This window comes from Nymphalis io, chromosome 15 (genome assembly GCF_905147045.1).
Source record: "Nymphalis io chromosome 15, ilAglIoxx1.1, whole genome shotgun sequence".
Classification (NCBI taxonomy): domain Eukaryota; kingdom Metazoa; phylum Arthropoda; class Insecta; order Lepidoptera; family Nymphalidae; genus Nymphalis; species Nymphalis io.
This window is the reverse complement of record NC_065902.1, coordinates 11,420,842-11,446,136: the sequence shown is the minus strand read 5'-3', so window position 1 is coordinate 11,446,136 and position 25,295 is coordinate 11,420,842. Positions and strand designations below refer to the sequence as shown.

At 32.5% G+C, this 25,295-nt stretch overlaps 1 protein-coding gene and 1 non-coding gene across 3 annotated transcripts in view; both read left to right on the top strand.

Annotated features, from left to right (window-relative positions):
* Positions 1-23,770, top strand: part of LOC126773847 (UDP-xylose and UDP-N-acetylglucosamine transporter) — a 276,550-nt gene extending 252,780 nt beyond the window's left edge. The window contains exons 1-2 of one of the 2 annotated variants that reach the window (XM_050495059.1): positions 22,141-22,281; positions 22,677-23,770. In XM_050495059.1, the coding sequence (XP_050351016.1) occupies positions 22,684-23,694 (1,011 nt within the window). In that variant the 5' untranslated portion in view covers positions 22,141-22,281; positions 22,677-22,683 and the 3' untranslated portion in view covers positions 23,695-23,770. Of the gene's footprint in view, positions 1-22,140; positions 22,282-22,676 lie in introns of those variants that run through there. The other variant, XM_050495061.1, reaches the window with a different exon arrangement.
* Positions 22,552-22,623, top strand: Trnae-cuc (transfer RNA glutamic acid (anticodon CUC)). The gene has a single exon. It is a non-coding gene; the product is annotated as a tRNA-Glu (tRNA).
* Positions 23,771-25,295: the final 1,525 nt, after the last annotated feature.

Here is a 25,295-nt window from a genome sequence, read left to right as displayed (position 1 = left end):
CTTATTACGTAGAGAATAAAGCCCTTATTCAAATAACTAAACGTAGAATCAAGCGAAATAAACGATCATTCAGTAATATATTTCTCGTGATTCTTATTTCGTACACGATAGAGTTTATAATACAATTGTTGAACCAGTTTCGTTCTAAAGTCTTAGTCAAAATTAAGTTGTTAACACGCCTAGTTCATAAGTTATAGAACATAAGAGCGATAATGCAAAGATTTACTGTTTATTTTTTTGATAGCACGCTTAAAATATAAAAAAGGTCTTAGACAGCGAAGAATAAGGCTTCAAATTCTAAGCAAATATTCAATACAATGGCTCGATATGTGTAGTTCTTATTTCTAAAAGAGTAAAGGTCAATTCCGATATTAACTGACAATTTACCGTCACTTAAGTCTTTTTAAAAATTCACCCCAACACTTAGTTATGAAACGAAATGAAAGCGTAAGATTGGAAACTAAGATTGTGTTTCTTTTGTTTTCGAAAACATTTCTTTTAATTAATGTTCAATTTTGCTATTTTCATTGTAGTAAAAAAAAATGATAACTTTCAATTAAAGTTATTACGGGTTTCTTAAGCAACGATCAGAATGCGAGTTGGGTGGCTCAGTGGATTGAAAACGGGGATCCTTAATACCAGTCGCGTGTTTCTTATCATTTTATTATAATCCATGCCGTGTGACGTCAACTGACGCCTGTCAGTAGCGTTAGCAACTTATAATAGGTTTTGACCAAAATAATTGCGAAGTGAGTGAGTAACATATCTCATGTTAAGCAGATGTACTACGAGGAAACTTATGAGAATAAGATTGTGGCCGTACCGATTGCAAAAGAAAGAGATCATAATCTTAATAATGTAAAATAATTTGATTATTTTATTTTATTATTATTCTTATAGAAAGTATATATTTTTAATGAATATTATTATCGATATTATGTATGGGTAGTTCTTTTTAACCCATTTAATTCACAAAATTGTTTTTCTGACGCTACACGTAATTATGGCTGGGTAACTCATCTTCGAAAGGTCGGTCCTACCTAACAGACTGATATTATTTTTATTTTGTATGATTTTTAGCGGGTAATAAAATCCAGCCTATTTTCTAATCAATATCTAATTATTTATGGATTGTGAATTTATACTTATTATGTAGTTATGAAGTTAACTTATTATGATGCTGAAGAGTTAATTGGCTTGAGTGTTTATTTATTTGTTTTGTTAGATAGATTTGACCGTCGCTTACATCGCCAATGCGCCACCAACCTTGAGATCTAAGATGTTATGTCCCTTGTGCCTTTAATTACACTGGCTGACTCACCCTTCAACATTTTGCGGTAGAATATCTGATGAGTGGGTGGTACCTACCCAGTCGAGCTTGTATAAAACCCTTCCACCAGTATTAGTGTTAGACAGCGCGTTTATTGAGAACTAGTAAAACCCACGGCTTCGCTAGCGTGGAATTCAATTTCTAACGAAAATCCTACAAATCTGCCATTTTAACATTAAAACGCGTATTTGAATTATATTTGATAAGGTAACAGAGCTAGTCTATAAAAAACGAATAAAATTTAATTTTCTTCTTGTTTCAGACCATAAGAGCACACGAACAGTGAAAACCTATTCTAGAATTATTCATCAGTTATCCGTTGTGAAGTCAGTATGACGCAGGCGGATTAAACCGGATTAAAAATAGGTCGAAAAGCCGGAACCGCCGGGGCAGCCGGGACAGGCACGCTGGCGGGATACACCCGTCACGTGTACGCGGGCGGCGCCGGCGCATACCATGCGCGCACGCCCGCTGTACCACTCAACGCAAGTAAGTAGATTTAAGTATTAATAATCATAACTTAGGTTAACTAACTAAACTACGAACTAAAGATTCGAACTAGTAGGAGCCCTTTCTGAATTGTATATATTTTTACTTTCTTAGTATATTTTACCGTATAAAACAATTTTACGGTTTAAAGATGCATTGTATAAGTGTTTGTATCATTCATTCATTAAACAACTCATTTGGTAATTTCTTCTTCACGAGATAAACACAAATGTCATGATAATTTAAGGTCAAACTTCGAGCGTCTACGCCTTGAAAGGAGTAACGACGCTAAATTTCAAGTCAATTAAGCCTATAGTTCTAGGAGTTCTCGTGATGAGTCAGCCAGTCATTTGTATTTCGCTTTATTCATATAAAAATAATTTCTCTTAGATAACAATTCAGCGATTTCAGTGTTGCATTACATACTCGTATGTTTGAATTGTTGATCTAAAATTCTAAAGTAAACATATTTCAAAACGCGTCAACAAAACTTAGATTTGGACGTCCCTCAAAGAGCAACTTTTCGCCGTAAACTTCAACAATAAAAGTGCACCGTGACCTATTTTTTGGTAAACAAGATGATAGTTCGATTGGATGTCTCATGTGTTTTGTGTATATATGAAAGTGATGACGATAGAATTTGATTTGACTGGTTTCGAACGCTACGCCCGCGTGTGGGGGAGACGTTAGGTACTCGATGTCCTTTTATGTACATGATATGTAAAATTTGATGATCGTTTAAGAAGTTTGTTCGTGTAAGCGTAACAACAAACAAGCAAACATTAGTATCTATTACACGTCACAACCAAATAAATCAAGAGATAGCTATAATTATAAAATTGAATACTCCAGTTTGATAATAAATAAAACCAGGCATTTAAAAAATATTAACACAATCTTCACAATTTGCTATTTTCGCTCAGAAACGTTTTGTTTATGAAGGTGTAAAGTGTACATTTACAAAACATATCGGGTACACAATAAAGTGTGTGGCGACCTTAATAGAACGTGCATTTAGTGTTCGCCGAGAGTCGGAATGCGATATTGCGTCCATGTCGAATGTTACAATGTTAACACATGGACCCATCCTAGCCGTCAATTGTTTCTAGTCTCTAGGAGCTAAATAACTCGTATAGCTCAATTATTTAGAATGGACTTTCGACGACTCTTGGTTGAATATGTTGCTTTAGGAGCGGGTTACGTTTAATTTAATAATTTAATCGTATTAAGAAATTGAAGACGTGAGTTGATGACGGTAATGTCATAAATTTGTAATTTTATAGAAATTCAAAGTTACATTTCTTATGTTTCGAATATTTAAACTTGAGTGATTTTGAGATACAAATACTATATGTGTTGTAGTATTTTAAATTATCGGCGATAAATTAAAAAGCTTTCAGAGCAAATGTGCCACCTGGTGGTAAGTGAACACCAGCGCCCATATACGATGGCGCTGTAAGAAATATTAACAGTTTTTTATATTATCTTATGTCTCTTGTTCTCTATCTGTGTTACCCTGGCTCACTCATCCTTCAAAGTGGAATGCAATGATACTAAGTATTGCTGTTTGGAGGTAAAATATATGACGAATAGGTGGTACCTACCCATAGGGCCTTGTGCAAATCCTAGAAAGAGTTTAGGCGCAGGACCAACAGCTCAACTTGATACATGGGCATGTACACACTTTTCAGAATCTTCGACTGAAAAACCCAATAATTTATTATTGACCCGACCTGGTGTTTGAATCCAGGACGTCGGGATCTGCGACCTTAGCCTGGGTAGTTACGATACCAATGAGGCAACCAATTTAGAATAGAGATGGCTTATACCTTGACTTATTTTTATATTATTTTATCAAATGTAATATATTTAGAAAAACATTGTCTTATTGCATGTATTCAAATATTGTAACAAAATATATATCAATTATAGGCTAAGTTAATATTCAAAAATTAAAAAAAATCTATAATTGACTAAAAACAAAAAAAAAACATTTTTAAATTAAATAACAAAATAAATAACTGAATTACACAAGCTACATAACATCTGCCCCTTCACACACGGGCGAAGCCACAAACAGAAGCTAGGAAATAGTATTAAAAATTAAATTGTATTTATAAAGCATATGTGTGAGTATATTTTATTTGTTTTTGAGCATACATGTGTGCGTGCATGATAAAGTATGTTAAAGTATTTATACTATTTTCACAATACATTGTTACATAACGTTCCTTTAAACGGTGCGTCTCAGCAAACATTAAATATATAGTGTGAAGTTGGAATGCGTTATTGCGTTCGTATCCAACGTTAAATGGCGTATGGTTTAGTGTTCCAACAGATAGTATGAGCGTCTGTTTATTCGTACGATTTATGGTTGACTAATACTTAACTCCAAGTCGTTATTGCATTTGCTACTTCGTAAATTACACAGCTTATACTAAAAAAGAGTGGTTAGACCAAAAAATGCCAGTAAATTTTATTTTTAAATTTTAGTTTTATAACGTCGATAGTTTCACCTTTACTTAATGTTGTTTAGCGAGCGATTAGTTAAACAAGCTGCGTCTTCTTCTTTCGAATGTGAAATCAATAATGAAGAAAAGAGAGGGATCTATGTTTAACTAAACAGTGTAAACTATACTTAGCACGTTTATATGTAAGGCCGCTTGAAATTAGCGCATTCACCCAACCAAAATCAAAATGATTGAGAAAAGTAAAAAATGTATAAGCAAGATTTAGTGGTTAGCTTATTGTTGCGCCCGCGGTCCTAGGTTCAAATCTCGGATCAAAATATTATCTTTTAGTTATTTTAATTTAATTACTAACTATTTTAAATTATTTTTTGTGCAATGATCTGCTTTACACTTGCTGGATTACCACCCGGTATCACCAAAAGCGTTGCTAACATATCTTTCTTCTACAATTCTATTACCGATTATAGAGCTTTATTGCAATAGTTTTAAATAAATTGTTGCAATATACCCTCTCAATTTATAAGACCGATATTGACAAACATTTCATAAACTTTTTATACATCAACTCGTTTTCAATAACAGCAAAGTAATATAAAACATTTAATAAACAAAATAAAATTCCATTAGAGCATTAAAAAGAATTTATAAACACAACGAAATCTCAACTAAAGAAGATATAAAAAGTCAATTATATTGTAGCTTAGTCTAGACAGTGGGATAGCCCATTGGCAACTCCAAACTGTACAGAGGCTAGCGACAATAATGACTTGGTTACTTTAATAGGATCGGCAGAATTATTCCTTCCTCGATCTTTGAATTCCTTTTTAATTTTAATGTAATTTTTCTTATACTATATTTGTATTGTCTTATAATTTATAGACTGACTAGTTTCAACCGTGTGTGTGTGGGGGGGGGGGGGGGGGCGGAAGGTACCCTATGATACCTTACCTACCTACCTACCTTTATTACTTTTGGTTTGGTAACTTGCAAATAGTCATATTAATTTAAAAAGTTACATTTTGAAATCACAGACAAACTCCTCAATTTTATTTACTTGCATAGATGTATCCAAGAGCCACTAAGTGAATACGTATTATATTTTAGAATTATATATATATATATATATATATATATATATATATATATATATATATATATAATTAATATAAAATTATTAAGTATTTTTAGAATTATATATATATATATATATATATATATATATATATATATATATATATTAATTAATATAAAATTATTAAGTAAAATATCTATAAAAAATAAAATAGCTAACGCCATTCCCATGTCCTCGTTCCGTAACCTGAAAAAAAAAACTCGAATTAAACAACTTATATATTCCAGGTTAATGATAAAGATATTTTTATTAAAAAAAAGGTGAGATTATATAATTTTCTACTACGTTCCTTTATAAATATTTTTGTTACTTTGATGTTCTTCGTTGATTAAATATTTTACATAAAAATATATATTTTATTGAATTATAAATTTTATGAGAAATTTTGTAAGTTATTTCGTTTTACCTGTTAGTGTTAGCTTAGATGCCCCAGTGGATAGAACACGTCAATCTTAACGCAAGATAGCTTCACATCAAGGCATGATTCATCTCGTGATCAGCTGTGAAGGGAAACATCGTGAAGAAACCTGTATGTGTGTATGATAATTAGCCATGTGTGCATTATCTTGTATTACAAGTGTTGTAGAATAAGTTACAAAACTTATCCATTAAGAAGAGAGTGCGTCTTTGCGCAATAGTGTGGCATTAATTAGGCAAAAAAGTTTTTTATGTGCATAAATTACTTTTGTTTTTAAATAGATAAGCAGACTGTTATATGGGTTATCTAATAGTAAGTAATCCATCGTACATAGACAATGCGCCACCAAGGTTGTGAAAATAACTATTCCTAAGATTTTGTGTCTAAGAATCTATCTTGCGTTCTCAGATTGAAGCCAAACTCGATTGGTATTTGACGTAACACGCAATCTAACACGTTTGGAAATATTGCCCGACTGTTTACAATATTATACTGTCTCATATATTATCTGAGAAGCGGAATACTGACACTTGTTTATGCATAAAACAAATATATTTTGAATACATTTCTCTTCAATGCTAGTATAAAGACGCGTCATGTTTAAAACATGCATTAACAAAGCTATAGCATGATAAGAGATCTATAAATTTTGAAAGAGCTCGGAGACAATCGTTTCATTAAAAAATTGAAATGACCAAAGAATAAAAATGAATAAGATTAGGAATGTTATCATTGAGATGTGAGATATTGGCTTGACATTACACAAATTCAAATTGTATTATGAATTTACCAAAATTTTCTATTCTATGAAATGGATTATAGGTTTTCATGACTTTCGATTTTGAAAAACATTTATAATTATAAGCCGAGATGGCCTAGTGGTTAGAACGCGTGAATCCTTACCGATGATAGTGGGTTCAAACCCGGGCAAGCGCCACTGAATGTTCATGTACTTAATTTGTGTTTATAATTCATCTCGTCTTGACGGTGAAGTAAAACATCGTGAGGAAACCTGCATGTGTCTAATTTCATCGAAATTGTGCCACATGTGTATTCTTTTCTACCAACCCGCATTAGAGTAGCGTGGTGGAATTACCTCCAAACCTTCTCCTCAAAAGGGAGAGAGGCCTTAGTCCTGTAGTAATACATTAACAGGCTGTTGCTGTTACTGTTACTGTATTTATAATTGATCCTTTATACGTATAAATATATAAACAATTATACTTAAAAAAATAAACAAAAACTCGGCGAGTTTTTTCGCTAGTCCTCCCGAGTCTGAGAATTATTTTTACTTAGAATATAGGTAAGTGTGATATGGTTGTACATTTCAAACCGGTTCAAACCGGAACACAACAATACTAAGCACTGATGCTTAGCGGTAGAATGTGTGATGAGTGGGTGGTACCTTCCCAAATGTGCTTGCAAAAAGCTCTATCACTAAGTAAAGGCAGTACACACGCATGCTCTCGAAAAGCATGGAAATACGTTGTTCCCGCGTCTCTCCAGTTTAGTCGGGGTTCCGTTACATTGGACTATGAGTGTGTGGGAATGACGTATATCTATGCCTGGGTACACTTTTGTAGAACTCATCGAACGAAGTTGATTGAGCCGTTGCCGAAATTGAGGACAAATTCATTACACGAAATCAAAATAAATTACGTTATAATAATAAAACGTATAGTTTCATGTATAAAAAAATCGTATCGTCAAATATGGGTTATATTGTTTATTCATTAGCGTGTTTACTAAGGCCTCTGCAATTGTGTTAAAAGGAAGCGATATCTATCAAAATACACCATAATAAAGGTTTTATATTAATTATTATTGATAATATATGGTAACATAACTAAGACTTATAAATCTCTTTTGTAATATAAATTGTCATTTTGTTAAATATAGAAAAACCTCTTACGATTCCTAATCCGTGTCTCATGGCTAAAAACTAAGAGTGTATATTCGGGCGTATAAAAAATTGTCAAATAAATTAACTTTTTTTTTTATAGTTTTGGGGATTTAGAATAAATTTTGAAGTGAAATATCATTGGACGCGACGTGAATCATATTTCAAGAACTTGTGTGTAACGTATTTGAAGGCAACGTTTTTAACGCATATAATACTTAATATATTTTTTTAAACAAAACGTGTTCCTTTAAAACTTGACGTAGTAGCAATCTAATCATTTCCTAACTGGAACGTAATGTTATTTCTTAACAATGACTCAACGATCGATTGTTTTATAAACGTCGAATTGTAACTTTCATCTATATTTTATATACAGTTGATTTCATTATATTTCAATTCATAAATATGTTTAAATTTAAAAAAAAAGTAACGGGTTCTAAATGGTAGTATCAGGGATACTAGTTTTTTGTGTAATAAATTTTGTAATAATTGTTTTCACAAATTTTCTACTGCCTTGCCAGACCCAACCTACTTTTGCGGAGGAGTTCAGGTGCTCATTCCACAAAGATATGCCCCTCGCATTGGATACACGTGTAGAAGAATTCCATCCGACTCATGTAGTTTTCGTTTATTCAGGCGCGGAATATAAGCAAAATAAAACCTTTGAAAACTCCGCAAAAAAAAATATCTTTGGTCAACATCAGCGTGTTTTATCCTATTTTCATCTCAGGTCATGTAAATATGTTTTAATTTATTTGGTTTTGCAAATTATTATACCTTCTTAAATACGCTTATTTTTACTTATTTTTTGAAGCTGTAATGTATTTTTTGAAAAATGATTATAATTTATGTCTTTTATATTAAAACCTCTTTTGACGTTTTTGTATAATTATTTTTTTCTGATACGTATAATAAATTGTTAAATAAATAATTGTCAATAATAAATTTAAACAGAATAATAAGAATGTAGTCATTTTCGCACGAACGAATGAGTGTTTTAACACTGATAAAATTAATTACATTAATTAATACTTTTTGTTATTATATTAGTACAGTATGCTGAAAAGTAATTATTACCCCCCAGGGCGCCCACATTTGCTTCTATCAAGCACATTATAATAACATTCACATATTATCTTAATAAAGTTTTATAACTGAGTAATAACAGAGAAAATTCAACACAACGTTCTCCGTTGAGATGTTCTCACAATTTGTTGCTACACTTCTTTGAAGCCGAAGTTTTCATTAAAGAAAATTAGTTCGCCGCGTTTGCATAAATTAGCATAAACTTCGAAGCTACACCTGTGCAAATATCATGTTATTTAATAACAAGCCCTTGTTACATCGGTCGGACAGCGGAATATATTATGAGTGTGTCATGGTGAGTTTAAAAATGTAACCTAATTAGTAAGTGACCAAGGTCAGGGGATGACGGTAGTGTTTATTAAATTTTGGTTTAATTTAATCATGTTTCAGGGTTCGGTTACTTTAAGTAATCACTTATTTGTATGACTGTTATGTTTGATAAATATACAGAATTATTTCTTTACAATCTATGCGACCGAGATGACGTCGAAAAGACAGTCTTAAAAATAGAGAAATATTATTATATAGTTCTATTTTTAACTGAAATATTTAATGTATTTTATTATCAATAAATAAAAAACCTGTAAGTAGCAATTTGCATAATGGCTTTTGCGTTTAGGTTTTTTATTTTATTTATATTTGTATATATACATATATAAAAAGTAAAATAGTACTTCAGAACCTTTGATGGATGAGCCTGACATACATAGACGGTTTTATTCAAATAGCTATATATATTTATTGGCCAGTTATATTACTAAAACTATAAAAAGAAAAAGTGTACATTTTTTTATTATTTTTTATAATTAATTATAACAGTTCTACGTCTTATATTATAAATGCGAAAGTATTTATCTAAATGTTTAATATTAATCCAGTTGGAGATGGTAGTAATCTAATAAATGTTGCTATTTTAGGTCATTGAAAGAAAACCTTGTAAAACTTAATATTACATTATTAGCTGGAATCTTGATTCTAAACTAGTAATCCTAATAGCCTACATTGGCACACGCGTACACGGCTTTTCTTATCAACCATCTGGGTGGTCTAGGTTAAACAATGCTGTTCCTTCTTTCCAACGTTATAACAGTGATGACAGAAAGAGAAAAAGCGCTTAACTAAGCACCCACTAAACGTCTATAAGTAAATCATTTTATGAGCTAACTTGTTCTTGCTTGCGGCGTCGCTCGCTCGCGAATGGGTTGGAGGTAAAGTGATACCCTATTCCCTTTTATTTACACCTGACAACTGTATGTAATATCGCAATTATTATCGGTTAAGTATCGGGTAAACGTAAAAGCGTAACAAACAAATAAACGAACTCATATTCGCATTTATAATATTACTTCGGACATAATACACTCTTACAAGTTAAAAGATTATATAAATGAATTCTTGTTTTTTTCGAAAGCTATAATTTCACGCGCCGTTCGTCTGAATGAGTTGAAAGTCTATTATTTTTGGCACTTGCGTGAAGGTTTCTGGCATATTACCATCGACGTACAATAGATGGGGCGGTAGTTTTGCTCAGTTTCTTTCGCCAGTTCTTCTCAGAGTATTTCTTTTGCGAATCTGTAATAGTTTCTAATTTGATTATTAATATAATAAGTATAATGTTTCTGTATTGTATAAAGGATTTTGATTTGTTGAATCAATTGATGGGTATTGTAAATCAATTCGGGCGTTATATTGCAATTTCTTATTTATGGGAATTAAATCTAACTACTATATTTCAATGTGAGTAAAGATAAATAAACTTTAGATTTACATATTCCATGTAATTGTGGTAGGGTTTCGTGCATGCTCGTCTGGGTAGGTACCACCACTCATCAGATACCGCAAAACACCAGTACTTGGTATTGTTGTATACCGATTTGGGTGAGTGAGCCAGTGTAATTACAGGCACAAGGGACATAACATCTTAGTTCCCAAGGTTGGTGGCGCATTGGCGATATATGGGATGGTTAACATTTCTTACAATACCAATGTCTATGGGCGTTAGTGACCACTTACTATCAGGTGTTCGCCTACCTATAATATAAAAAAAAAGATTTGCTAATAACTCTGCTATATATATATATATATATATCTGCTATATATATATATCTGCTATATATATATATATATATATAAAAGTCGAGATGGCCCAGTGGTACGAACGCGTGAATCTTAACCGATGAACGTGGATAAGAACCCGGGCAAGCACCTCTGAATTTTCATGTGCTTAATTTCTATTTATAATTCATCTCGTGCTTTTCGGTGAAGGAAAACATCGTGAGGAAACCTGCATGTGTCTAATTTCATCGAAATTCTGCCACATGTGTATTCCACCAACCCGCATTGGAGCAGCGTGGTGGAATAAGCTCCAAACCTTCGCCTCAAATAGGGAGAGGAGGCCTTAGCCCAGCAGTGGGACATTTACAGGCTGTTACTAACTGCTATATATACACTACAAACATTTCTCAATTAATATATCTTTATTTACTTAATAACACTAATTCACTTAGTTACTGATATCTACTTTAATTTTACTTCAAACAGTTTTGATAATAATTTGTCTGATATTTAAAACGTCATTTTCCTCGAATCCATTATAAATACCCTAGATTTTAGGTTCTAACCAATCATGTCATGTAATTTTAAGGACAAATTTGTTAAACGGGCCGGTTGGCGTGGTTGGTAGATACTTGCCTTAAACGCCGAAGGTTGTGGTTCGATTCCCACCCAGGACAGACATTTGTGTGCAGGATCATGTCTGTTAGTCCTGAGTATTTTCAAAGAAATGTTGTATATGTAGTATGTCAGTTGTCTGGTATCCATAGTACAAGCTCTGCTTAGTTTAGATGGTCAGATGGCCGTGTGTGAATGATGTCCCAGGATATTATTATTTATACTTCTCCTGAAATTGAAATAGACTAAACAAACATCAATACTGTTATGCTACGAGTAGTGGCACCAGGGACATGACATCTTCATTCTAATGGGTATATTATATGGTCAATTTCATAGAGGGTTATAGTGCGTTAGGTGGGGTGGTGTTACAAATAAAAAGAATAGTTGAAACTTAACTGTAATTGAACAACAAAACGTATATATGATTTATACCACAATTAACCTATGTATTATATATTAACCTTGTACGTACATGACGCGAATGCGGAGTTCATGTTAAAACTAAAACTGCTCAGGTATCGTTTGAACTGTAATAATAACCAAACGATAGCTTCGTGCCACAATTCGCCTACATATCTAGAGGGCGTCATAAGTAACCAGCCTTATAAATAAATTTTTAATTTCAAAGATTAAAAACAGGGAATCTGAGTTTCGCCTATGCGATAATCATTCATCATAAGCTCTTATTCCATTTATTTTGAAACTTAACTGTAATTGAATAAGAATACAGTTTATATTCGTTTATCGCTTGCTATTTACCGAAATTAGGATTGTTGTCTATAAAAATTTAAAACATCTACAATTTTTTTATATCTGTTATAATTTTATTCCGGATCGGCGATTTTCACTCGGATTACGTTGACCTATTAAGCTATTGACTATGTAAAAAAATATATTAACATGTTATCAAAACTTTAACCATTCTAAAACTATAATAAGGTAAATGTTTGAAGCCGAGATGGCCCAGTGGTAAGAAGGCGTGAATCTTAACCGATGATCGTGGGTTCAAACCCGGGAAAGCACCACTGAATTTTCATGTGCTTAATTTGTGATTATAATTCATTTCGTGTTTTACGGAGAAAACCTGCATGTGTCTAATTTCACTGAAATTCTACCACGTGTGTATTCCACCAACCCGCATTGGAGCAGCATGGTGGAATAAGCTTCAAACCTCCTCCTCAAAAAGGGAGAGGAAGTCTTAGCCCAGCAGTGGGACATTAACAGGCTGCTACTGATGATGTTTTAAGTAACTCAAAAATATTAAATATAAAAACAGCAAAAAAACCTAAATATAAAATAATAAATATTGAATTAAAGTTTTAACGTCAGTTGTTCAAACTGTGTCCGATTTATAAGACTGCATATCCCAGATGTCTTCATATTTCGGATGGGGCTCATAGACTCACTCAACTCATTTTATCATAGAGCTGGAGCTGGAAGTTGTCAGTATTTAAATACAGAAGAGCGCGAACGTTTGTGCATAGTATCATACGCAGTTGGTTATTCCATTGAGAACAGCCATGGCCAAGTCGGACAGAAGAATATCATCATCCTAATCTAATTAACCAACAATATGAATAGATATGATATACAAAACTTAATTGAAGAGAAACCGAAGGGATAGAAAACAGAGAAAATCATATAAAGTAAAATATTTTGGTCATAGCACACACTGACGTAAAATGAAATGACGTTTCAGCTAAGTCTATTAAATCAAATCCTTGATACGATGTCAAATGTATTGCGAAACAGTGGAAATAAACAGAAGAAGAACTAAAACAGAAGATGATAACGAAAGATGACATGAGCTTAAGCGGTCAACTACCACAAAATCCTTGCTTTATAACCTTCATACTCCAAATAGTGAATAAAAAAGGGCTCCCTTATAAGAGTACACTTTTTTTACTTAGTGATTGATGACCAAAGCCGATTACTATTCAGCCTAATAATGTTATCAAGGTCTTTTATATTAGGCATTTTATATGCCTTAAAATATAGTTCTTTCAGAATATGTGTTCGGCTTTCACGCTGATTCTAACCACTTCAGAGAACATAAATGAAGTGAATAGTTATGTACGAGTACATGTGCTTAATGGCCTCCTTTGTCAGGTTAGGGATGTTCAGGTCAAGCAGAATTCTGAAAGATTTTATGGCACCAGTGGAGCTTCTATATTTAGTTTGTATTATTATAACTAAAATTAAACAACAAAACGTATATATGATTTATACCACAATTAACCTATGTATTATATATTAACCTTGTACGTACATGACGCGAATGCGGAGTTCATGTTAAAACTAAAACTGCTCAGGTATCGTTTGAACTGTAATAATAACCAAACGATAGCTTCGTGCCACAATTCGCCTACATATCTAGAGGGCGTCATAAGTAACCAGCCTTATAAATAAATTTTTAATTTCAAAGATTAAAAACAGGGAATCTGAGTTTCGCCTATGCGATAATCATTCATCATAAGCTCTTATTCCATTTATTTGGGATCGTCACAGTGTTAAACTTGGATAGAAAGGATTCGGCCGACGTTTACAGCCCGCCTCTTACATATCTGACATCAACTCTGTTTTATAATGTTTTTATTACTGAGGTTACACCATATTATTGGTTGAGGATTTATTCTCAATTTATGGTTGCGTTAAAAAACGTCCTTACTCTGCTTTTAATGCCCTTTATGGTTAAGATAGATAGACAGACTGAGATGATGTATTAAAAAACACTTAATATTATATTTAAATTTGCTGCACGATACTTAGAAGCCTGTTTTTAAAGTGCGGTAGGCCTCCAAATATATAAACTTATAACATAAGTACTACCTACTATCGTTTGGTAATGGGATTGAGATCACAATTTATATCCATTATTTACCAAAAATGAACTTTAAAAAGAAGTCACAAAGTTTAAATTAGATAAACAGTTCTTCGAAATTCTATTAACCGCTTGTCAAAATTTGCAAATATTACTTTCGGCTGTTTGAAGACGCCGGGCACGTATTCTAGTTTCTCAACATTACCATCTTCAAAGAAAAAAGGACCTTATTCGTATACTGTTTAGTTTTATTTTCTTTTGTATTACGTAGTTATTTTTACCCATTGAAAGGAAAAAGAACTTTAATGCCCAGTTATTTAAGCTTAACGTACATTGTTTCTTATACTCCTATCTCATCTCAAGGATGGTTCATCTGAAAATTGATAGTGGGTCAATAGCTTTTCCTGGACCTGAAAGATTTTGTTGTTTCTAGGTCAGACTACACATTAATTCTTAGAAAAGTTTTATTAAAATTTTCTAAATCTACAATACTCATTGAATTTATTAAAATAATAATTATTTCTAAATACAAAGGCCAAAAATAATCAGTCAAATTTTCGTCGACGGATATTAATTCAATTAAAAAAACTGTTTTTCATTGTATCTTTGTAATTCACGACGAATTTGATTACTTTTAAATGGGGTCATCTAAATATGAAAATTGAAGTAAAATAAACAGTAAGGTACTTTTTCGTATAATACGGACATTGAAGAAGTGGCAGGGTAACATGTAAAAAGACAAAAAGTAACCACTCTGAAGATTCTGCAGTACAACAAAAATACAGATTCTCCCTCATCCTGGACGAGTAGGTCGAATACCTGTCTTGGAGTTCAAAATCCCATTATCATACTTTACTTCAATAGTAGTCATTTAGCTCTATTTCGGCCACGGTAGCCAATCTCAAGAGAGATTAGTCAATTGCGCAGGACATATTATAGTGCACAAGTGTCTGCGCAAACTCAGGTGCATTCTCTATTCTTTAACTCTCATAATCCGATGGAATGGCTGTCCGACTCGATCGAAAAGAATTTAGGCGCAGAATCGACGGCTTTACGTGCTTTCCGAGGCACGCGAGTGTACACACTTCCAACTTTCAATACTTCAATAATATAGCAAACATAAAAAAATACACTGGGGATAATTAAAATTGTACATTCACATCAGTAATGCTAAAATTTCGATTGTGATGTTGCCTGCAAATAAAAACATGCAAAAATAAATTGAATCAAAATAATAGTAAGTTACAAATAACAAAATAATAAAATGCTAGGGCAACGCGATCGTGGAGATTGTTTTTATGAACTTATTTATATATCATTTCTAAAAAAAATATTAAGCAATAAAAATAATAGTGCTAATTTCTCCAAGTACAAAATAACATCAAGTTTTCTTATTCAACGTCTGAAAACATCAAAAGAACGAGAGTAAAAGTAAACAGTCTAACATTATTAGCTCTCACCTCAAATAGTTACAGGAATTTCACGCGAGCTAGTCAGTCCAAAAGGTCGTTAGTCGCGTGCACCGAGGCGGAATAATTGAATTACAGCAACGGTTATAGCATGGACGTGATAGTTATGCAACGACGATGTGCACGCTAATACGACTCTTATGTACCCGAGAGGTGATTGGGCTAAAGTAAATAAATGCGTTGAAATTTATTCAATGTTTCATTCAATTGCAAACATTTTACCAAATAAATATATTTTTTATTTTGATGTTTATTTGTTATATATAATAGGTTGGCGGAGGGGAAAATGGGTCACCTGATGGTCACTTCTGTCCTTAAACATCACTGTAACAAATATTAACCACCCCTTACAGCGCCAATGTGCCACCAATATTGGAAATTAGATATTACTTGCCTTGTGCTTGAAATAATTGTGTGTTGCTAATGATTGTAATCAGAAAATGTGGTTGAAATACTTAGAGATTAGAATTACACTTGACAGTAAGTTGATGCAGTCTAAGATGAAGCTTGCTTCAAAAAAGTCTATTTACTTTTGCCTTGAATATATCGGGACAATCAAGCCAACACACACACACACAACACACAGGTACCGGTAGTACATTCCTTACCTTGGCTTTGCTTGGCTGGCATGAGTAAATGAGAAGCAAACGCTTCATGAGGATGGGTGTGATGTTGGTACCGTACGCGTGTAGGCCCGAAAAAAGTACCTGGTTGTCCAAGGATTGTATTAAGTAATACAACTTCTGAGCACACTTTTCGAAGAATAATCTCTAGAAGACCGATAGGCACGCTGCTATGCAGCGATGTTCAGAGCTGTGGAATTTGGATCAACGTGTAAAAATGGGAATAATCAACCACTTTATTCGTTTACTTTAGCAATATTTATTCGCTATCCTTTGGTTTTGTGGTAGAGGTAGGTAGAAATTGCTTTCTAGCAATAATATTTATTTGTCATGCTCTTTAAAGATTGTTTACATTATAAAATATTATTATTTATATTATTATATTATCGACTTTATCACGGCGAGTGCTCTGAGGAATTATTCTCTCTAATTCCTGCTTCCCCCTTCCTTCTTAAGTCAACGCGAGCTGGTTCTCGATGTCACCGCCTAACTGTGACATCGATTCCATCGCGAACAAAGAAATTTGGCAACTCCTTTCTTTGTCGCACTTCCAAAAAATGGAATTCCTTACCAGCTCACGTGTTCCCCTCCTCTTACAACCCGGGTTCCTTCAAACGAGGCGTGAAGAGGAATCTTGCGGGCCGGCAAGGCGAAGGCGGCTAGTGCAGAACGTTTTTCCCGTCTGTACTGGCCGTCATCGCGTTTGGACTCTACTACCACTTACCATCAGGTGGAGTAGAGTCATTTGCCCTCCCGGCAATATAAAAAAAAAACATTGTTTTTCTTTTATTTGGTGTACAATAAAGTAATTTATTATTCGATTTTATCATTATCTTATTGGTCAAACTATTATTTTAAGGAATATTATTTGTTTGTAATTTTATTTGAAATTCATCGGTCTCTTGCTTTTATCTCATTTATTTGGGCTGGCTCAGTATGTTTTGTAACACTACGAGAACAACGTTCGGGCAGACTTTTTCGGTCGGCAGTCTGCCTGACGCCATCTTGGAAAATTAATCGGCTTGCTCGGTTTCCTGTCATCATATGAGTTGTTGATGAAAAGTGCTTATTTTACTGATGGATGTGCTTGAAATATCAAATTATGTAAAAATTAACATTCAATCGACATGTAATGTGCAAAATATAATAGTTTTCGTGAAGACTTATAACGCCCTTATCAAGAAATTAAAAAAGGAACTCAATATGTCCGATCAATGAAGAAGTTAAATATTTAAAAAAAATACCTGAAAACAGGCATACTGCCAAATTATTTAAGTTCAAAATTAAAATAATACGTACAAAATAATCAGTAATCCTAAAATTAAAAAAAAAACTGTACTCTGGAAATAAAAACATGTCTATCAAATTTAACTAAAAAAAATTGAAAACGCAAAGGTGGAGATTTGATTATTTAAGTTAAAAAATAAAGTTTGTATTTTTATGTAAACAAACACTATATACATGTGATAGTCAACGTAGTTGAGGAGAAAATCGTCGGTCGGTGCTTTTTTGTAAGAAAACTGTAACAGATATGACTACGATATACCGTAACTCTATTGTGAATTTGTAGATCTCAAAAGAAGTAGAGTAGTTTCCAAAAGTAGTAAGTAAAGAAATACACTTTTATTACATAATATATAAGGTATAATTGAGGTTTAACGCCGAGAATTGCTTTAAGAAAGCCGTTGATTCAGTAGTGCCACGAATTGACCATCGAAACTAAGCCACCCGATTCTAATACAACTTACGTAAGGTCTAACCTTTTTTGATAATTTCTGTCAAATATGTTGAAGGCATCGGACGGCTAAATCACTGATATCAATGCTTAAGCCTTGAAATCGTAACAGACACGTAGAGCTACTTTCGCAATTATAATATTAATATCACCTATATTCTAGTGTCATTTAATTATATTATTAAAAGTGTTATTTAGAAAAAAATCCTAAAGTTTGCACCAATAAGATTTCAGCTATTTATAAAAAAATACAACATAAAAAAGCATTTACAATTTTATTGTCTGAAAACTTAGCGATTCCGATCAAACCTCGCCTTGGGCGAAAGTTACACAGACGTGCAGTTGTCTATACAGCAAGCAATTTGTAAGATGTTAGACACAGAATTGAAAGGTACCTAGAATATAACCCTTCGTTTCCAGGTCACGCTTTATAAACAGCGTTGATTAAATAAAAAGTAAATAAAGCGGCTGCAATTCTGTGTACGTGACAGTAAAACGTTTTGGCGATAGAAGTAATAGTTTTGAAACGTTACATATATAAACGTTGTAGGTAAATGTTCTACACTGAACTTTTAGTGTCAAAGTTTCGATTCTGAAATTAAAATGGTTGTAACTAAATATTTGATCGTGATCGAATTGAAATTTTCCTTTAGTTTCAAACCTACGTTAAGAATAAAAACGTTGCATGTATATTCTACCTTCAAATTTTACTCTCATTGAACTATATGTTTTACTTCAAAAAACAATGCGTTGTATTTATTGCAAGCGTTTAATTTTGAATCGTGACATGTTTGAATGTTGCACGTACATTATCACGCTTAAAGATGTTTTATTCGAAAATTAAAGCGGCTGCAACACTATATGCGTGATAGAAGTGAAATAAACTTTTGTGTTGTTTAATATATTATCTATTTCAATAAAAAAGGTAACGCTGGCCGCCGGCTACAATAATCAATATCTCATATTATGTACAATTACATTTGATATATCCTACATTTTTTTTTATAGAATAGGAAGGTGGACGAGCATATGGGCCACCTGATGGTAAGTGGTCACCAAACGCCCTTAGACATTTGCACTGTAAGAAATGTCAAACATCGCTTATAGCCAATGCGCCACCAACCTTGGGCACTAAGATTTTATGTCCCTTGTGCCTGTAATTACACTGGCTCACTCACCCTTCAAACCGGAACACAACAATATCAAGTATTGCTGTTTTGCGGTAGAATATCTGATGAGTAGGTGGTACCTACCCAGACGAGCTTGCACAAAGCCCTACCACCAGTAAATGGATGGATACCTACATGGATAAATAATTCGAATTTTATATATTCATCTATATATCCTATCGTTTATTATTTTTAATGCAATTTTTTAATTGAAACTCTAAAATATATTAATGTGCAACGCTAAAACGACCTCTGCAATCATACTATAGAAACTAATACTATACCTCGAAAGGTTGACTTTGCGGAGTTTCCGACTCCGCTTGGTGTTATAAGTTTACCTTTTGTTGCGGAGACATCAATGAACTTTCATTAAAATTTCAATATTGCATTGATAACAATGGCCAATGCGTTTAGTTAAATTTATACTTTTCATAAACGGTTTCATATAAAACTAATAATATAGTTTTGCTCAGTACCAATTCCCAGAGCTCTTTCTTCAAAAATGAAGGATTTTCAATAGAAATTTGTATCCGTCGATACTTTTAGGGTAAAATTTTCTTCTTTAGTGCTAATCTACTGTGTTAAACGAAATGCGAATTTTCATGTTGTTAGCCCCAGTAGTATGTACTGTGCGTTGATTGTTCTCAGACAGTCAGTCAGTCCGTAACAGCCTGTGAATGTCCCACTGCTGGGCTAAAGGCCTCCTCTCCTCTTTTTGAGGAGAAGGTTTGGAGCTTATTCCACCACGCTGCTCCAATGCGGGTTGGTAGAATTCACATGTGGCAGAATTTCAGTGAAATTAGACACATGCAGGTTTCCTCACGATGTTTTCCTTCACCGTAAAGCACGAGATGAATTATAATCACAAATTAAGCACATGAAAATTCAGTGGTGCTTGCCCGGGTTTGAACCCACGATCATCGGTTAAGATTCACGCGTTCTTAACACAGGGCCATCTCGGCTTCTCATTCAGTCATTCATTCATTTATATATATAGATAACTATTTCATACCTAGAGCCCGAGATCAATGAACCATTGTAGTTTTGCTCCGTTTCGTTGATCGCTTTAGTATTTTCTTTCAAGCATTCAAAGTCAAAGTCAAAAATCTTTATTCAATATAGAAGCGTTACACTTGCTTATTGATTTTCATAAATCTACCACGGTTCGGAAATAAATAGCTCAGAACTATGAAGAACCGGCGAAAGAAACTCAGCGAGTTTTTTTTTATATCTCATCCTTTACAATAAATAATATACAACAATAGCCGAATTATGTATACTTTTTTAATTTGAAACAACATTTCCTTTATTCACTATTGAAGAATACTAACTCATTGATAAGCAAAGTGTAAATTATAACCAATTAGAAAAAGGAATGTAGCTCCGAAGAATCAGCGAAAGAAACTCAGCAGGAGTTCCACTTATCAGTGTTATTAAATTAACTATGAGCAGATTGGTTGAGTAATTTTCTTACCCATGTTTTTATTGTGTATATTTTTTATAGTGTTGCTTTAGAACTAATTTTTTTTGCCGGTATTGCTTGGTCCACCCGTTTTGTTTGTCTATCGCCCACTCGTCACGTGTTCTACTGTTTAATTGTAATACTTAGTATTGTTGTGTTCCGTTTTGAAGAGCAAATGAGCCTGGATTGATGGCACATTGGCAATGTAAGGAATGGTGTCTATAGGTTGTGGCGATCACTTACCATCCGTTGGCCCATATTCGATACGTACAAACATACATAAAAAACATCTTTTTGAAGTCGGTTAAAAAGACGCGTGCCGTACAGTAAGATTAGATCGTTAGTTGTTTGAAACGCTGATTATTTTAAAGTATAGTAAAACTATTTATCCATATCCATACATTTTAATAGCGATTCTGAAAAACGATTAAATACATTTGTAGCTAAATATCTTTTTCATGTATGAAATATTTTATAAATAATAACTATGTTATGATAATGAATGTATTATTATTATTCAAATAAACGGCGTACGCTCGATATATTTTTATATAAAGAGAAACATAATATCTGATGTTAGGGATTGAGGACGATATAGGAAAAGGTTCTCTATACGCCTAAAATAACATGGAACCATTTCTGTAGCCCGTCCCACTTATTGTTATGATAATAAAAACCTCAATAAATCTGTTACAATCGCCTCTATACCCCTTTAATATCAGATACAGGTTCTTAGGAAGATTCCTATTAAGTATCTATTATGTAAGCAGTTTTTGTATTTTGTTTGTTTATTATTTTTGATATTAAGTTATTTACTTATAACAATTATCGTTAATCTTTGGTTAATGTTCTTTATTTAAAATACATACATATTTTTTTTATTTTTTTAATTTTAGTAGGGGTTTTTAGTGTTTTTTTTTAGGGATAAGAATAAAAATGTTTTTCTCCTTTACCACGAACCTTGGCTGAAAGTAAATTAAATAATAATAATTACAATAAGAATATAACATGCACATTTTTTTTTAAATTAGGTGTCTACACTACTTAATGAAATGGATTACCTGATATATTATAGAAAAAATAAATTAACTATATTAAAGAAAAAAAACCATCAGTGTTTTTAAGGTAAGTAAAATAAAATAAAAGTAATAATGACGTGTAAATTATTTAATATAAACGTATTTTTCTTAGAAAAAATAAATAAAAAATATTCTCTTAAATTGTAAACAGGCTATATAGCTCGTTAATAACTTTAAACAACGCCATCTATCGACAACGGAGTAGAACTAAAATAGCCCTGCTTTATCAACATAGTCGACCGCGCATGCGATCTGCTCGAGGCCACGATCAAAACGACGTACACAATGTTCTTAGTGCCCTGGCAATAACGCACACAAATGTGATCTGCCATCGCTGTCAAACGTGCGCCGCTTGTCAGAATGTGTTTCATATAATAATTATAGTGTTTATGTGATTTTAGTGTGAAAAAGTGTTTAAAAAGTAAGTATTTTTCAATTATTTAAACTCCAATAAAATCAAAATAGTATCTCAATCTTTACTTGTCAAGAAATAGCAGTGCTTTTTGATCTTAGTTAAATAATCGTTCACCTGTGTGGGTGTATTGAGCTCTTGTATGAGGAGTGTCGCAGTATTTTAATTAATGTTATTTCTGTTTAAAATAAGTCATTACAATAAGAAATGAATTATTTTCAATTTATAAATATCATTAAACGAGGTATATATATAACATATTTGACAAGTAAATCAATATCCGATATGGTCTAGTGGCTAGGATACCTGGCTCTCACCCAGGAGGCTCGGGTTCGATTCCCGGTATCGGAATATTTTGTTTTCTTTTTATAATTGATGAAATATAACTAGTATTTTCTTTTCAGATCCAAGATGAATATAAAAGCTGTATTAGCGATTGGCATGGTCTTTGTTGGATGCTGTTCCAATGTAGTGTTTTTGGAACTTCTTGTTAAAGAAGACCCTGGATCCGGCAACTTAGCTACTTTTCTACAGTTTCTATTTATCGCTTCCATTGGATTCTGCACAGTGGGGAAGTTTGGATTTGCTAAACGAAACATTCCATTTAAACAATATCTTCTCCTCGTGGGTTTCTTTTGGACAAGCAGCGTCACAAACAATTATGCATTTGAATTCAACATATCTATGCCGTTACACATGATATTCAGAGCTGGGTCCTTAATGGCGAACATGGCTATGGGAGTTTGGATATTAAAGAAAAAGTATTCACCACTTAAATATCTTGCGATTTTCATGATATCTGCTGGTATTTCTATATGCACTATACAATCTAGTGGAGATGTAAAGGCACAAAGAGAAACCCACGCAGATGCTGCTGAGGAAGAGAAGTTGAAATTTATTGACTGGCTCTGGTGGTGTCTGGGCATAGCCATTCTAACATTCGCCCTATTCGTCTCGGCCAGAATGGGAATATTCCAGGAATCACTGTATTCGAAACATGGAAAACATCCCTGGGAAGCCTTGTATTACACTCATTTAATGCCATTAGTAATCTGGATACCAACCACTCCGAATCTGATCAACCACGTTCAAATAGCTTTGAATACGCCTGATGTAGATTTCTTAGGGTTTACATTACCCAGACAGATTCTATGGATGATCCTTTATGTTCTCACCCAGGGCTTGTGCATCAGTGCTGTTTATGTGTTGACCACAGAATGTGCTTCTCTGATCGTCACATTAACCGTCACTCTTAGGAAATTTGTCTCATTACTGTTTTCAATTATCTACTTCAGGAATCCCTTCACCGTTGGTCATTGGGTGGGTACAGGTTTAGTCTTCATCGGCACAATGATATTTACAGAACTTCTTCAGAAATTCGTTCTTATGTTCCTGCCAAAGGAAAAGAAGAAGGTACAGTAATTTTATCGAAATGTGACACAAAGTGTTTCTATGGATACCTGATAATTTTTTTATTAAAATTTTATAACAAACTGAAGATGTTAAGTCTGTTTATTTAATTCCTTTTGTAAATAAGTTTGCCATAATAAATTTTATACTTTAGCTACCGTTCAAATAATTTGTGATTGATATATTATAATTTATTAATATCAGGTATCTTAGTATAATAATTTACTGACAATGCTAAAATTACCTAATTTTTTTTTCGCTTAAAGGACAAATTTTTACAACTGGAAACATTACTTTAATGTATATAAATTATTTATTATTAATAATTCAATTATATTATAATAAAAAGTAATGATGATGTAGAAATATTTAAACAATAATTAAATCAAAATTTGATTAGATTTAATAGAAATGTGTCAGAATAGCATAGATATAATAAAATATAATATCATGCAATTGTTTTTTTTCAGTTTTGTATGTTTTTATTGTGTTGCCATTTAATGATTTTAGTGCTGATATTATAATTGTAAAGTAAAATTGCTTAAAAACCATTTAATATAATAATTGTTGTTATTATAATATTATTATTATTTATTATTTTTTATTTATTTTTATTAATGATTTTATTATGTAAATATTTTGCATTTTTAGTATGTAAGCATACATAAAAATACATGTTTATGATTTATTAATGTTGTCAAATAAAAGACTTAATGACTTAATATTTTCATTAATCGATAAGATGGATTTTTATTTTACATTATTCTACAAATTAAAATTATGTATAAAATAGATATATAAGTAACTGTTATTGGTGTCTTAGGTATTCGAATGTTTTTTCAGTTTTATTCAATATATGTGAAAATAATTATTTATTCATATTGGTATTAATTGCTTGCCGCGTTGTGACGTCATTTATTGTTATATATTTCTTATATACTTCATCATTTACATCCTAACCATTGCTCAAGAAATAAAATTTAGTTTGTAGGTTCATTTTGCATTTAGAATTTGAATATTCGACTAAAGTACCACTTCTGTTATCATATATCATTATGATAAATTACCAATAGTAAGCAATTAACACCCTTATTACAATGGCTCAAGGTTTATTTATGAACAAATATCGTTTACCGTGTCAATGGTCTTGAATCTTGAATATTTCATAATTACCGAACATTCGACCAACCTATTTCAATTTTCTTAGTAAGTATAAATTATTAACGAACAATAATTGAAGGATTCTTAATGAATCGTTTCTAGTTTTTGTTGAATTATACAGTGGTGCTTGTTTATATTGTCTGTCTATATGTATTACATAAACTAAATTAGAGTATTAATCAATCGGCCAATTTCGTTTACTCGATTATTAAAAAAAAAAAGTTTTATGACGTAGATATTGTCTGACATTTTAATAAGATTTATATGTATATGATTTAAAAAAGTTTTTTCTTTTGCTTCATAGTCCAAATTAGTTTTATTACTATTTACGTGATTTCTCAATAGTATTGTTGAAATATATTAGTTAGTTTAATTTTGTACGTATCCTAAAATTCTCGCTTCCAAAATACTTAAAGATGTCAATTATTAAGTTAATTGGTCAAGAGATAAAA